General features: G+C 39.3%; 1 protein-coding gene across 3 annotated transcripts in view; it reads right to left on the bottom strand.

Moving 5' to 3' along the window:
- Positions 1-9,057, bottom strand: part of LOC122093970 (protein SMG7L) — a 17,487-nt gene extending 8,430 nt beyond the window's left edge. The window contains exons 1-5 of one of the 3 annotated variants that reach the window (XM_042664536.1): positions 8,920-9,057; positions 6,947-7,016; positions 6,227-6,829; positions 5,954-6,076; positions 5,647-5,855 (exon numbers count right to left, since the gene is read on the bottom strand). In XM_042664536.1, coding sequence (XP_042520470.1) covers positions 5,647-5,855; positions 5,954-6,076; positions 6,227-6,829; positions 6,947-7,012 — 1,001 coding nt within the window. In that variant the 5' untranslated portion in view covers positions 7,013-7,016; positions 8,920-9,057. The other 2 variants (XM_042664537.1, XM_042664538.1) reach the window with 2 other exon arrangements.
- Between the last annotated feature and the right edge of the window lie 5,994 nt (positions 9,058-15,051).

Genomic DNA, 15,051 nt, shown 5'->3' with positions numbered 1-15,051 from the left:
ATGGAAATTCGACAAAAGTGAGGTTACCTTGGCAAGGAGTAACCGTCGAAGATGCAATAATATCGATCTCCACTTAAGGCGGACCATAATCACGTTGTCTCGGTGCCGCCAATGCTTCAACCCCGGTTGGCACTTGGGTTTCTTGAAGCAACTCGCAAGAACCAAATTCTAGGTTCTTGTTCTTCTTCTTTATTTTCTCCTTGTCTTTACTTTCATGGAGCAACAATGGCATTCACATTCACATTCACACACACACTCCTCTCTCTCTCTCTCTCTCTCTACTTCTCCTCTTCTAGTCTTCCTTAAGCTTTAATGGGGAAATAGTATTCTCAACAAGAACCATCAAACTCCATTAATTGGATTTGAGAAAATCTCTCTTGAGAGGCATTCAAGACACACACAAAGAGAAGGAAAAACTTCTTCTCTATTTCCCACTTCTTCTCTTCTCTTCCATTTTCTTTTTCTTTCTCTTGGCAACAACCAATAGAGTTTACTACCTTGGTTTCCAGCAGCGTCCTAAGCCTCTAATGGGGGCTATGGATGAAGTGCAGGAGGATGGAATCCTTTCATTCAAACCCTTAGCCTTCCATGAGCTTCAACTCATTTTTCCGACCACCTCAACAACCGCTCTGCCTGATTTCTTTCCTCTAGTGTGTAGAGCTCGGAGAGATGAAGAATCTCCAACTTGAATCACCCAAATCCGAGTTAAAATGAGGGAAATATGACCATTTGAAGTTGGAGCAATGAGATAGCCTGAAATGGAATCTTCGTAGGAGTGGCGTAGGCTACACCGGCGGAGCGTGCAACAAGGGCGAAATCTGACCGTAGATCTTATATAAAAGATCTTATAATCTAAGCCGTCCGATTAAACCAACGGACAATAGATCCAAATCATTAGATTTGAATCTCGATGATGTCATCATGACGTAGGCGCTGACATCGTCAGAAGTGTTGTCGACCACGGATTGGCTACATCAGCGTATATTCCGGATCTATGTCGGCTTAACCCATAAAGGAGAATCATTTATAGACCATTAGATCTGGATCTACAAGATCTACTTGATTGTATAGATCCACTTGATCCATATCTAAGGGATTGGAATCTAAGCTTCGGTGATGATGCACATGCGACACACACTAGTCAATGCAATATGGTGTAGCGCCAGACCATCATATCTAATACACTCCACCAATGAGAAGCCTCAGATAAGCATCTCCAACACAAGCTCTTGTACGAACCGTCAGATCGGAATCTGACCGACGTGGCTCAATCTGAGCCGTGTATTAAGGATCCCTCTGATTCTCTTATATACACATAAGCCCCTGCTTCTATAAACTTTAATGTCAAAAACCCCTTATAAACTCAAACCTTTAAAACCTTGAAATTACATAAAAGCCCCTGAAATTTCAAAATTAAAATCCAGAAAATCCACCCAACACTGAGAGCATTTGTTGATTTTCTAGTTCGGGTTTTCGAACCAGCTTCACGGAAACACTTATAACTTTTTCATACGATATCCGATCGAGATGAAACGAAGTGCATTGGAACCGTAACTGGACGCTCTACGACTTTCCAGCAGACTTAATCATCTGACTCAGCCATGTAAAAAGACCAAAATGCCCCTAGACGTTTCCAATGATGCAACTTTCTCATACGGAATCGGAACGCAATGAAATTAGAAACATTGGAAAGATTGAATTTTTGTCGTATTGTTACATAGAGAACACTTCCTTTAAAAAAGTCATCTTCAATGCCGTAACTGCCCTTGACAGCCACAAATGCCGTAACTTCTTCATACGGTATCAGAATGTGACGAAATCAAATGCACTAGACTAGGTAAATTACAATCTATCTTTTTCATCCAGAACCAATCTTCAAAAAATGTCATTTTCAATACCGAAAATACCCCCGATCATAAATAGGCCAATTTTGCTAGTTTTGACCCAGAAACCCGCACCACATACTAAGGATGTATCAAACCATTCGATGCATACCAAGTACTTCTGTTATCTCATCAGTGACACTAGACACTGTCATGTCATCATTTTCATCCACATCACCCAAACTGACCGCATCATCATCGCCACGTGGCCGAGTTGCCAACAAGGACAACCATAAAACAACAATCTCCCCCTTCGGAGTTGTTGGCAACCACCTCATCACTAATACACTCCAAAGCTCCGATGAGTAACTCTCTCCCCCTTTGACAACAAGTACAAAGGGTGGAACCAATGGACTCCCCCTGAGTCCAATATGGGGGTAGCAACATCAAGCAACTTGCTCCCCCTCTCCCAATGCTATTAGTGCTTTGGAAGAACCACCACTCCCAGCTTTTGTCTAAGGAACTCAAACTGATCTTTGGGAACGGATTTAGTGAAGATATCAGCCACCTGCTTTACTGTGGGAACAAATTCCATCCTTACTTCACCTTCCATCACCTTGTCTCTTAAGAAATGATACTGGATAGCAATGTGCTTTATTCTAGAATGCATCACCGGGTTCTTGGAGATATTGATCACACTAGTATTGTCACAATATAATGGCACTGCCTGCTGAACCTCCACATTCCGATCCTTCAACATCTGCTTCATCCACAATACTTGTGTACAACAAGATGTAGTTGTAATGTATTTTGCCTCTGCAGTTGAAAGAGAGACTGACTCTTACTTCTTACTATGCCATGCCACCAAGTTGCTCCCCAAATAGAATGCACCACCACTGGTGCTCTTCCTATCATCTACACATCCGGCCCAATCTGCATCTGAAAAAGCTGACAAAGTAAAGCTCTTGACTTTCGGATACCATAACCCAAACTCATTAGTCCCTTTCAGATATCTGAAAATTCTCTTCACTGCTGCCGCTTGTGTCTCTTTTGGTTCTGCTTGGAATCTGGCTACCATGCACATAGCTTGTAAGATATCAGGCCTACTAACTGTCAAATATAATAGGCTACCAATCATTGACCTATAAGAGGTGTGGTCAACTGATGGAGAGTCATCTTCCTTGCTCAACTTACACCCAGTCATCATAGGTGTACTAACTGGCTTGCAATCCTCCATGGTGAATTTCTCTTCAACATCTCCCTCACATACTTGGACTGAGATATGAAGATACCTTCCTTCTTCTGACTGATCTGCAAACCCAAGAAGAATGATAGTTCACCCAACATAGACATCTCCAACTCATCTTGCATCCTTATTGCAAAATATCTGTACAACTCATCTTTGTGACCCCCCCTCAAAGATGATATCATCTACATACATAACCACTACAAGTTGACTATTTTCTTCAGTTCTGATGTAGCGATTATTGTCCACTAAGCCTTTCTTGAAACCCAACTTGCACGAGTAAAAGTCCAATCTGGAGTACCATGCCCTTGGAGCTTGTTTCAAACCATATAATGCCTTCTTCAATCGCATAAAAGAGTGGGGTCCTCACTCAGCTAAAACCCATCAGGTTGCTCTATGTAAACCTCCTCTTCCAAGTTTCCATTTAGAAAAGCTGATTTGACATCCATCTGATAGACCTTGAACCCCTTGTACACTGACAAAGTCAAGAACATTCTGATAGCCTCAAGTCTTGCCACTGGAGCAAAAGTTTCCTCAAAATCAATACCTTCCACTTGAGCACTCTCCCTCTTTGACTTCAGTATCAAAGAACTATAACATCTCTCTCTAAAGCAATCTCTCCCAGTGTGGGATACAACCATCTATAGGAGTGCCCATACGCATCTTTCCAATCCTACAGATGTGAGAGTTCAAACTACATAGGAGTGCCCATACGCATCTTCCCTATCCTATGAGTTGAAATCTCAATTACTCAACTGACCTCATATCTGCTTCAACAGTGCTCATCAGATAAGTGTTGCCTCAACTGGATATACATCATCAATAACAAATTACAGTACACAACCGCTCAACTCACCAGCTTCCTGTCATAAATCTCCGCATCCAGTCAACATATCATTCTCTCTGTCACTAGTACTGAAATATTTAACTCTGTCAAAGTCAAACAATCACCATGATCACACAAAACTGCACTCTGACAACTACCACTGAGATTGATACCAACTGAATCTCTGATCGATACTAATGCATACAAAAGCTAATTGTTGGCTATCATACTCACAACTGCATACCTCTGACCATCACTGGCATCTTTAACTATTCTGCCCTCTGACTGACATTGAACTGCTCATCTGGTGATTGCTCCATCAAGATACAAATACTCAAGAGAACTACACTAAGTTTCAACTGATGTCTCCAACCCAAACACTATTACAGGAACTTTAATGTCGTACTCTGAGTCCTGCTGGGGGCACTAATATCCATCTAGTGAGCTCCCCCATTCTTGTGCACCTGAGTACACTTAGTGCTTGAGAGGTGTGCCCACTCCTATACCTTGTCTAAGTGGTGTGAGGGTGGTGACTGTGACTGCACACACCTCTATGTGCTTCTCTCTCCAAACTAACTGACCATTTACCTTGGTCCTATGCATTTGCTTCTCACCAGAAGCTTTCCTACTACTCTGTTTTCCTTTCTATTCACTTACTGTCTTTTTCAGTCTCTGTCTCTGTCCAACCAACCCAATTATAGACCTCTCTGTTACCTTCCCAACTGATGGTCTTCCCTTTCTGAATCTTTCTTGCACAACTGTAGGACTGACATCTCCCTTTGTTTTCCAGATTCTATTTACTGATGTCTCGGCCTTTTGTATATCCTTCACTTTTCATACACTATAGAAAGCCACCTGAGACTCACCACTAGATTGTGACTGATGCTTTTTAGACTGGACTAGAAAATTACAATCTATCTTTTTCATGAAGAACCAGTCTTCCAAAAATGTCATTTTCAATACCGAAAATGCCCCCGATCGTAAATAGGCCAATTTTGCCAGTTTTGACCCAGAAACCCGCACCACATACTAAGGATGTATCAAACCATTCGATCCATACCAAGTAGTTCTGTTATCTCATCGGTGACATTAGACACTATCATGTCATCATTTTCATCTACGTCACCCAAACTGACCACATCATCATCGCCACGTGGCCGAGTTGCCAACAAGGACAACCATAAAACAACAAAGGGAAACAGAAGAGAACAAGAGATAGTTGTAACTTGGGAGTCACAACCGCGTGGTTTGGACTTCCCTTATTCATTAAATATATAGACTAGCTATTACAAAATCATAACACAAATAGGAAACTAGAAGGCATAACCAGAAAGGAAACCAAAACTCTAACTTAGCTAACAACTACCCTAAACCCAATAGGAAACTAACAAAGATATGCTTATATCAAATTTAATCCCACGGTTTGGAGGTCTATGATTGGAGGTCTATGGTCAACCATAGGCCTCCAACCGACACATGCTCTTATATACTCTATAACACGATCAACTAACAAACAAACACCAAAGATTTTTTTTCTCCCCATGATAGGTAAAAAGAGTCATAGTTTATCAACAGAAGAAAATAATGAAAATTTTAAAACCCATACCATATATGCAAAGTATGGTACAAAAATAAAATTAGAACAAGACATCACTACATGCATCAAAATTTAGTTACCAAAAAAAAAAAGCATCAAAATTTCACAATATTTAAACACAAAAATAAAATAGACATTCTTCTGCAACAATTACCTTGATTTTTTATAGAACTTGCTTATCGTCTGAACAATAAGAGGCCACAAACTGGTCTCCTCAGAACCACCATCACTGCTTTTGGACATGTTTCTAGTTGAAGAACTATCATTAGATTGTATTTTGGTTTGAGCAATGGTTCTCTCGGATTGTTCATTGAAATCAAAAGTGGCCTCCGTGGATAGAGAAGGCAAATTAGATGCCCTATTCTGTAAGATTTTAAATGACAATTGAAACTTTCAATAGCAATAAAAAAAATAACTTTCAATGAACAAGGCAGCTCTTAATGGCAATGATCAGAAATTACCTTGTCAAACAGTAGGTTAAGGTTATCCCAGGCATCAGGGAAAGGATTTTTAACGGCCAGACTTCTTATACAATGGTACAAAGTGAGGAATTCATCACCAATGTATGTTGCCAACACAGCCAACTGTGAATGACATGTTGCATAAATATTAATGCCCCGCAATAGAAGTAAATTGAAGAAATAAAACCAAGGAATAGAGCTTCAAAGTTCAGTAAAGGCCAAAAAATTTCATCAACTTGTGATCTAGACGAAAAATAACGCACATATGAGTACCTGATTGTGGGGATTTCCACTGTCTGGCCAAATCATTGATGCATTTAGGTAGTGAGTAGCTGCAATAGACCAGTTACACTTCTCAGTGGTAGGCCTCGCATAAAGTTTTCTGTATCGAGCAAGATCTCCTAGATATATTAGACAACGGTGGCATGAAAACTGGCATCTGTGCATTATTGTTGACTCAACAGAATTTGAAAAGCATTCATCCTTGAAGAATAATTCCTCTGGAAGCCCATAACTTCTCCTGATTTTTGAGATTAACTCTTGGTAAAATTCACTAGCTTCCGAAAGGAATGATCTAAATGCTTCTACAAGATTATCACTATTGTGCTGCACAGTAGTCACATTTTGTGGCATCACCAGACTTTTATTCTCTGGATTAGAAGAAGTTTGTTGTATTCTGTTACGAAATTCATCAATACATTTATAGTGAAGCCTCCACAAAGAATATTCTATGTCTTGAAGCTCTGCTAGTTCATGGTCACTCAGGATAATCTTCTCATAGTTAGAACGGCTTTTACGGTATAATTCTTGAACATCTGTTTGCAGCATACCCTTTGAAAGGATTTGGGTCCACAGTTTCTTTTCTGCATTAATAGCCTGCAGTAAACAATTTCAAGATCAGATATAACACCATATATTTTTGTCCAGAACAGTGTAGAGCTCTTTTATACAACAGGTCAAGAAATGAAGCACAATTTCAACTTCTGGAATCACCTCAACAAGAAAACTTCTTGTGTGGCTATGGCCATTGAGAGGACTTGAAGCATCACTAAGCATCATTGGACTGCATAAACCAAACATACAGCTAGTTGCTTAGAACCCAAAGATATAAAAAGCCACCCATTCTTCAAGGGAAAAGAATGTTAAGACCCAAAAAGGACCAGTTCATCGATGGTACAAGGTAGCAACCTAGTGGAAACACCAAATATCAGTTGATGTCATCCAACAGAAAAAGAAAAATGGGAGAGGGATCTCAACTCTGCCCGCTTGTATTGGCATCATACATGCCAAACCAATAGCGGGTAGCAAAATAGTATATGTGATGAGGAGAGAGAAAAGAGGTCACATATTTAAAGAGAGAGAGGAAAGAGACTGTGAAAAGGAAGTCTTTTCCCATTTGCATGACTTTGTGATATCTTTGTGATTTCTGGTACAAGTTAAAAACTCTACAAACCATAACCAAGTCATCAATAAAATTTTATGCAACTGCTTGCACTTTTCGACCATGTGTTAAAGCAATGCTAATAAATTGCTGCAGCACAATAGATTTATTCCTGGACTTAACATTTTGGTTTGGAAAAAGACAATTTGAGAACAAAAAACTCATAACATATTGCTTACATTGCATATTCTCGAAATTACATAAGATACATGATAGGAAACAACGGAGAGGGGACAACAAAAGTAAACCATTCAAGGAAGTACAAAGATTATCCTGTTTCTCATGCTACAAGGATTTTCTTGACTGCATTTCAATTATGTGCCTCAAGTCCATGCTCGATACAATCGAAGAGTTTGCCCACAACAACTGCAGACCTACCTCACCCATTCCTGAACAAGGAGTAGAACAGAATCTCGTTTTTGGCAACTGCTGTTTACCAGTGACTGAGTTAGTAAACACTTTTAAAAAGAAACTGTGGTTTAAAAAGGAAATTGTAGCCTATTGCGTGTGATTGACTTCCAAATCACTCTCATGGACAACCTTTTTTAAGTTTATTACTGCATTGAGTTAACAGTTAACACAGACCACAACTTTGTACTTCTTCCTAGCCACTGACCTTCTATCAATACATTAATTTTTACTCTTCCAACTTCCTCTTCTTTTTCGATCATTTTTCCCCTTCAAGCTTTTCTATTCTCTTATTTTAATTGGCTTATTAAAGCGATGCAGGATTATCTTGTATCAATTCTAACTTCTTCCCCCCCTCCCCCCCTTTTTTCCTTTTTTTTTTTTTTTTGGGGGGGGGGGGGGGGGGGGGGGAATCAATTCTACTTGATTATTAAGCAAATCAATAACAAATAACTCTAACATGAATCAGGTTCGTCCACCAGCTTGGTTGATGAAGTTGAAATTTGAGCAACTTCAGCAATTAAGAAGAGTGTTGACAGTTCAAACATCACAAATGAGAATCCATGTCACCAATTTCACTCAACTAACCTGAAAGTAAGAAGTCCCAAATCGGTGCGACAGTGAGAAAACAACCATAAAATTCTTTGACAAGAGATCCAGAAGTACTCAACTCAACAAACCCTTAAAGCAAAAATTCGCATATAGTCCCCTCTGTACAAAGCAAAACTTCTAACACAGAAGCAGAAGAACCCACTTTACAACTAGCCAAAACTAAAGCAATTAAAATCAAATCGCCATGAAAAGCCGCCAAGGACAGAACAACCAGAATGTAAAAAACAGGGCATATCCATTTCGGGCTTCAGCTAGGACTCATAAGCTCGTCCGACAGTGCAGGACTAAAATTCAGAGAACCCAAGAGGCTAGGAAAAGAAAATGTTCCACAAAGACAGAAAAATCAATGAACCCAGCAAAATTAACAAGCATAGATAGACACAAAGAACCTCAATTTAATTCCTAATAAAGCCACAATTCTGGACGATTCAAATCAAATAAAACTACCCAGAAATTACAGAAAACCATGTTTGGTCAAGAACATAGAAGCCTACTAAGACCTTACACAAGGAAAACGAGGCCGCCTCCTGGTTAGAAGTCAGTAGTCGCTACTCACCAACCATGTGGAAACGGTTCAAAGGAGGGAAAGACAGAGACAGAGAGAGAAAAAGGGGGTAAAGAAGGAAGCCGTAATAAATACAGAGTGGGAGGGCCCACCTCAGTGGCTTTGTTGTCAAATAGACAAAGTAAAAGGACGGAAGATAAGGAGAGAGAAAGTTGCAGAGACGACCATGACGACGGGTATAGTGACACGTTGGATTCTGACGGAACGGCTGCTTTCGCTTGTATCCCAAGCTAAAACCCCACCAATTCCGTTTCTTTTGATCTGATGCTCTCATAAGCCACCGTTTTAAGTGGGCTTCGGATATATGTGGGACCCATTATAGGTTAAAGTTGCTGACTTTGATATTTGATGGTCCAGTCTGTGACTCTGTGATCTCTGTGATCGACAGATTAACAGACCACGTGTAGTACGAAGGATGAAGTCGGTAAAACGATAGCGCAATTTGGTGTGGACTAATCGGACGGTAGGGAGTGTAGGGAAAGTGGGGACAGTGGTTCCTTTTGTATTAATTTCAATCCAACTGTTCGTATTGGAAAGGCCCCACTATGGGACCATTACTCGCCAACATTTGCCGCGTATGAATAGTTTAGTGGTGAGTTGTTTTAATCAAAAACAACGTCTACCATTTGGAGCACCCGTGTCAAATTTTTGAGCTCGTCTCTAGTTAATTCGTTCTTGGGGTGGTTAGCCTGATATTGTCCTTTTCATCCTTAACTCGCCGGACAAGCCCCTGTAGATATGAACGCTGGTTCGCTGGCGTAGCTATACATCAGCAGATAGGTCAATCGAAGGATATATAAAAACATCTTTAGTGTGAGGTAATGTAATCTTTTTCGCACCAGTTTTGTCTTGGAATTAACACACAATAACTGATAGTATTTTTACTTTCTTAAAATAGGAGAGAAAGAACTTTGTCTGTTCTAGTGTTGTCATCACCCAAATTTATGTGGACACGAAAAGACATGTTCCCCCAACCCCTTGAAAATGCTCCTGACTTGGTCCCGTATGGTGGTATTGTCTAGGACTGACAGGATTCTCTGTCTGAAAATAATTAAAGAATGGGAGAAAGAAGCTTAGGCAATATGGCTTTTACACTCATAAGACAGAGTGAAATAATCGTTCTGCTACCATGAAAATTGAAAATCTCACCTTCTTTTATGCTTATGCATATGTTCCCATTAGTCCCACACTGATGTAAAAGCTATGTTGCATTTTAGGGAACTCTTTCCTAAAAAGAAATTTAAAAATAAGGGCAAAATAACCATACCGATCTGACACAAGAAACGTCAAATGCACTAGCTAATGACAACACAAGTGGAAGCATCTTCAACGCACACAAGAAGTAATACAATCATTTTGCGCCAGATTATATATGGACGTCACTAATGATCATTAGTCCAAGGTTAATGCATCATTATTTCCTAAATCATAACTTAGCCAGACACTGATCTAGCTCCTATATGGCGCAATAGAAGTGATAATGTACATTCAACGGCTTGAAGCATCCGGATTCTGACCTCAACATACAGGCGTGCATCTCAAGATGCTTCAAACTATCAGATATGTGCTGCTGCCTCATTGTGCCACATAGGAGCTCCACCTGCCAAACACCTAGTAGAGGGGGGCAATAGATAATGAAGACCAATCATTACTCCCACTTTGATTTTAATATTATATTCGAAGAAAACTAATCTATTTGTCGTTTTATTCAATCTATATTCCATTCTTTCATTCTTTATTGATAAAAATTAAAAACAAAAGTATAATACTAAAGGGGAAATGAAAACTCTCTCGCCCAGCGCCCAAACATAAGAGAGCCCACGAAATGGAAACAAGATCCTCTCAAGCAAGTCAACCTTTTCAGTGCATATCAGACAATTGGGAGGCACTTGGGTGGCACTCATGTACTGCCAGTCGTCTGATGTACATTGAAGAAGATCTTGATTTAGCTAATTGATGTGGATTTGGATCCTCTAATTGATATGATTTCATGTCAAATAGGAATACATGGGTCTAGTTAAAACAAAACGGGGAATTTACAACGCCACCTTTGGAGATTGCTATAATTATAAGAACACTCCTTCTGTTTCATCAAATTAGACTCAGACCCCTTACCGTCAGTCACTGTTAAGTCAAGAGTTAAAATGACCATTATACCTTTTTCACTAAAACTCATTTTAACCCAATTCCTCTTCACCCCTACCTCTTGTGCGTGACACGTGTCATATTTTAATCTAACGGCTGTCGATCAAACCCCTTTTTCATACATGAAAAACACATGAGTGAGAACTGAGTAGACGAGACTCTCCGGAGTGAGATGAAGTTGTTGCCGACCTATAACTTCAGTGGTTTTGAAGACATGGCTCTACACTAGCAAATAGTGATGGACTTGGATGATGCAGACCCGCTCGAGTTCTTAGCAGAGGGATTCTTCATTGTCAACCAAAAGCTTGCTAGTTCCGATTTCTTCAACGCCATCGAAGACGATTTTGATGATTCCGACATCTATTGCAACACAAAGATATCACCTAAATCAGCCGTTTGTCGTCTCCCAACCTCATATTTCATAATCGAAACCCCTCTTTGAGTCCTCTCTCCATGGTCGTCTCCTTCGTTTCTTAGCCTTCTTATCTCCGACAAATCAAGCTGAACTACTTAATAATCTCTCTCCATCTCTCTTTTCAATTCATCAATTAACTTATTTTCTTTTAATAAAGTTCCGCTCTCCAATAAACCAAGCTGAACTACTTAATAATCTCTCTCCATGTCTCTTTTTAATTCATCAATTAACAAATTTTTTTTTTAAATAAAGTTCCCTAAGTTCAAGCTTTCCTCTGCACATGGATTCATGGTTTCTAAACTTAAAGAGTATAGGGGAAGAAGTGCCATTCGAAAGAGGTCTCAATGGTGGGGACGATGATCTAGTCCTGGAATTGGAGGTTAAGGGATTTTCCCAATGCAGACGATCTGACGCCTTTGTCTCAGTCTTTGATCCATCGAAAGCTCGTCTCGGCTTTCAATATATCACCCCAGCCCTATCAAACCATGCTTGATGTGAATCGTCTCTTCCAGAACAAGCTATCAAGCATCTGCCGCAACTCGCGGCCTTTCTCCTCCAACCACCTTGGTCGTTGAAGATGACAAAAATGATCCTAAGAGTACCAATTGGAGAGGCGATGGTTGTTTACCGCAGGTGCGGGCGAGCATCAGACGGTCAAGACGACATCGCACATGCCCGGATGTCGTACCGGCCATTGGATGCTCGCCACACCGCTGCATTCGCGCGCGGAGGATTATTTTTCTCAATTGGAGGGAGTTTAATTCCGACACTGGAAACCTTGCAGGGACGAAGTCTTGTTCTTTCAATTTTTTCTTCGTCGGTTCAAAACCATTATTCCACCTCAGATCGCTCCCACTGCAATCCATTACCGGGACTGCACCAAGAGAAAATCCGACTATATAAATTACACAAAAGTAAAACAAATCACACACCTCAGACCATTGTTGCTTGCTACGTGTTGCATAATTTGTGTTGGATTGCAACTTATTACAAGGGTGTTTTAGGTATTTCATATTTGATAAGGACATTTTGGTATTTAAAATAAAATATAGTTGCTGACATAAGAAAATAATGTATATTCCTCAACGTTGGCCGACGGTAGGGGGTCTGCGTCTAATTTGCTGAAACAAAGGGGGTGTTATAATTGTGGCATTCTCTAGAGGGTGGCGCTATAAATTACCCAAACAAAAATTTGGATGCAATCTGAAATCTTAGTCATTTTTCAACCTCTGATCAATTGAACAACACCTAAGAAGAAATCAAAAGAAGAATATAGGCAACAAATGAAACATCTAAATCAGATCCATAATTTTATGAGATGGATTATACATTAACAATTTCTCAACTTATTGGACTTTAGAAAGATGTCTCAATCGATAAGTTCTAGGCAAGCCCCATATGGAACCTCGAGGGAAAATCATTCCAAATTCAAAGGAAGAATAATCAAGAAAATTGGATGAGAATGATCAATCTCATGGCGGTAAAACATGTAAAAAGGTCATAACATGTGATAAACTGAAGGACAGAGATCTTGATGCTTGTGGTACGGAAAGAAGAAGTGGTGAAATCAAATTTCAAAAATTACAGTTAACAAATGAAATTTTCTCAATGTTTACAACAAAAAATTAAAAATCAATTTATTGATTTATTTCAAGAAATCAATGGAATTTTGAAATTGAAATCGTAACAAATAGAGCGTTAATTGGCAAATATCAACACCTCACAACTAAGAAGTCATGAGTTCAGCTCTGCTTGAGGCCTAACTATCAAAATATAAATATAAATAAATAAAAGCAAAAATGCCATAGAGCTCTTAATTAGGTCCAATAAATATCAAATTTCATATAATGACCCATTGAGAATTGATTTCTGTAATTTCGTGTGTATTGTATTTTTTGTGCAGAGAGGAATAAATACAAGGAGGAATATCCTATACAATGGAAAGGAATACTCTATATAAGGAAGGCTGACTATACAAGATCATGATGAGTATACAAGGAAGGTTGAGTCAATAGCATAATTACTAGAACTCACATGGATGACTGAAGATCATGAAGAGTATATAAGGAATGTTGAGTCAATAAGATAATTACTACAACTCACATGGATGACTCAATAGGATAGCAATTACAGCTCACAGCCATATGTGTCAAGAAAACTTATTTAGGATTGTTGTCCCTCTCTCAAGATTGGTGAATTGACAAGAGTTAGCAGCCTTTAGTGAATTTATATCCCAATTCAACGAGGAAAATGGAGGAGAAAGAATCTTCAATCATGTCATAGTCTTGAATATTTGTTTGAAAGTTTATTTCTCCCCCCCCCCCCCCCCCCCCCACCCCCCACCCCCACAAACCCAAACCCAAACCCAAACTCTTCGGCCTCGTTTATTTGATGAATAAAAAGGTGTAGGATAGTTGAAAGTGTAGAAAAAAAATTTTTAAATGGGAGTATTAGACTTATCTGAAATACACATTATTATACATTAATGCGTAAGTCAATAGAAAGATATATGAGAGGTAATACAAACCTTTCTCAACTAACTATGTCGAGACGTAGACACTGATAACATTCTTGCTTCCTGAAAATAAGGGAGAAAGAACCTTGGCTGTCAGTTGGTGTTGCCAACACCCAAACTTAAGTGGGCACGAAAAGACATGTTGTCCCCTACCCTGTGCTTTGAAGATGCTTTCACACACTTTGGCTCTGTGTATTGGTGTTGCCTACACCAAACTGACATGATTCTCTCCCTGAAAATAATTAAAGAATGGGAGAAAGAAGCCTAGTAGGTAGCGTGGCTTCTACACCCAGACATAGGAAGGAGTGAAATGACCGTGCCGCTCCCATGAAAAATGAAAATCTTGCCTCTCTTGATGCTTATGCATGTGTTCCCATTGGTTCCCATGCTGGTGTAAAGGCTACGTTGCATTTTAGGGAACCCTCCCCTGAAAAGAAATTTAAAAATAAGATCAAAATAACCATGTCAGTCAGACACAAGAAACGTCAGACGCACAGGCTACTGAAAACACAAGCGGGAGCATCTTCAACACACACAAGAGGTAGTACAATCATTTTGCGCCAAGTTGTGTTTGGATGTTTCCCATAACAGACTAGTAGGCTTCTTTTTCCCTCCTCCCAAAAAAAAAAAAAAAAATCAGAGGCTGCACCAATCATCTTCTAGATATTTAGCCTTCTTTGTCTTTTACGCTTTCCTAATTGATTTTCATCAAAGTTGGTCATCATCATTTGATATTTTATTATTCAAATAAGAATTATTAAAACTAATTTGATTATCAATTATGGTAGATTTAATGGAAAAAATATTCTCAAAAAATTCATTAACCCTTGATTCTATGATATCATATTCTTCAAATACACATTCTATAGTTTTAATAGCTAATAATCGGAATGCAAAACTGTGCACAACATAGCCAATAAAAACACAATCAACTATTTTAGGTCCTAATTTCCTCTTTTTAGGTTCTGGTATTGCAACTTTTGTCAAACAACTGCAT

This window comes from Macadamia integrifolia, chromosome 11, assembly GCF_013358625.1.
Source record: "Macadamia integrifolia cultivar HAES 741 chromosome 11, SCU_Mint_v3, whole genome shotgun sequence".
Lineage (NCBI taxonomy): Eukaryota > Viridiplantae > Streptophyta > Magnoliopsida > Proteales > Proteaceae > Macadamia > Macadamia integrifolia.
The sequence above is the reverse complement of the archived record's forward strand: the minus strand, read 5'-3'. Positions and strand labels throughout refer to the sequence as shown.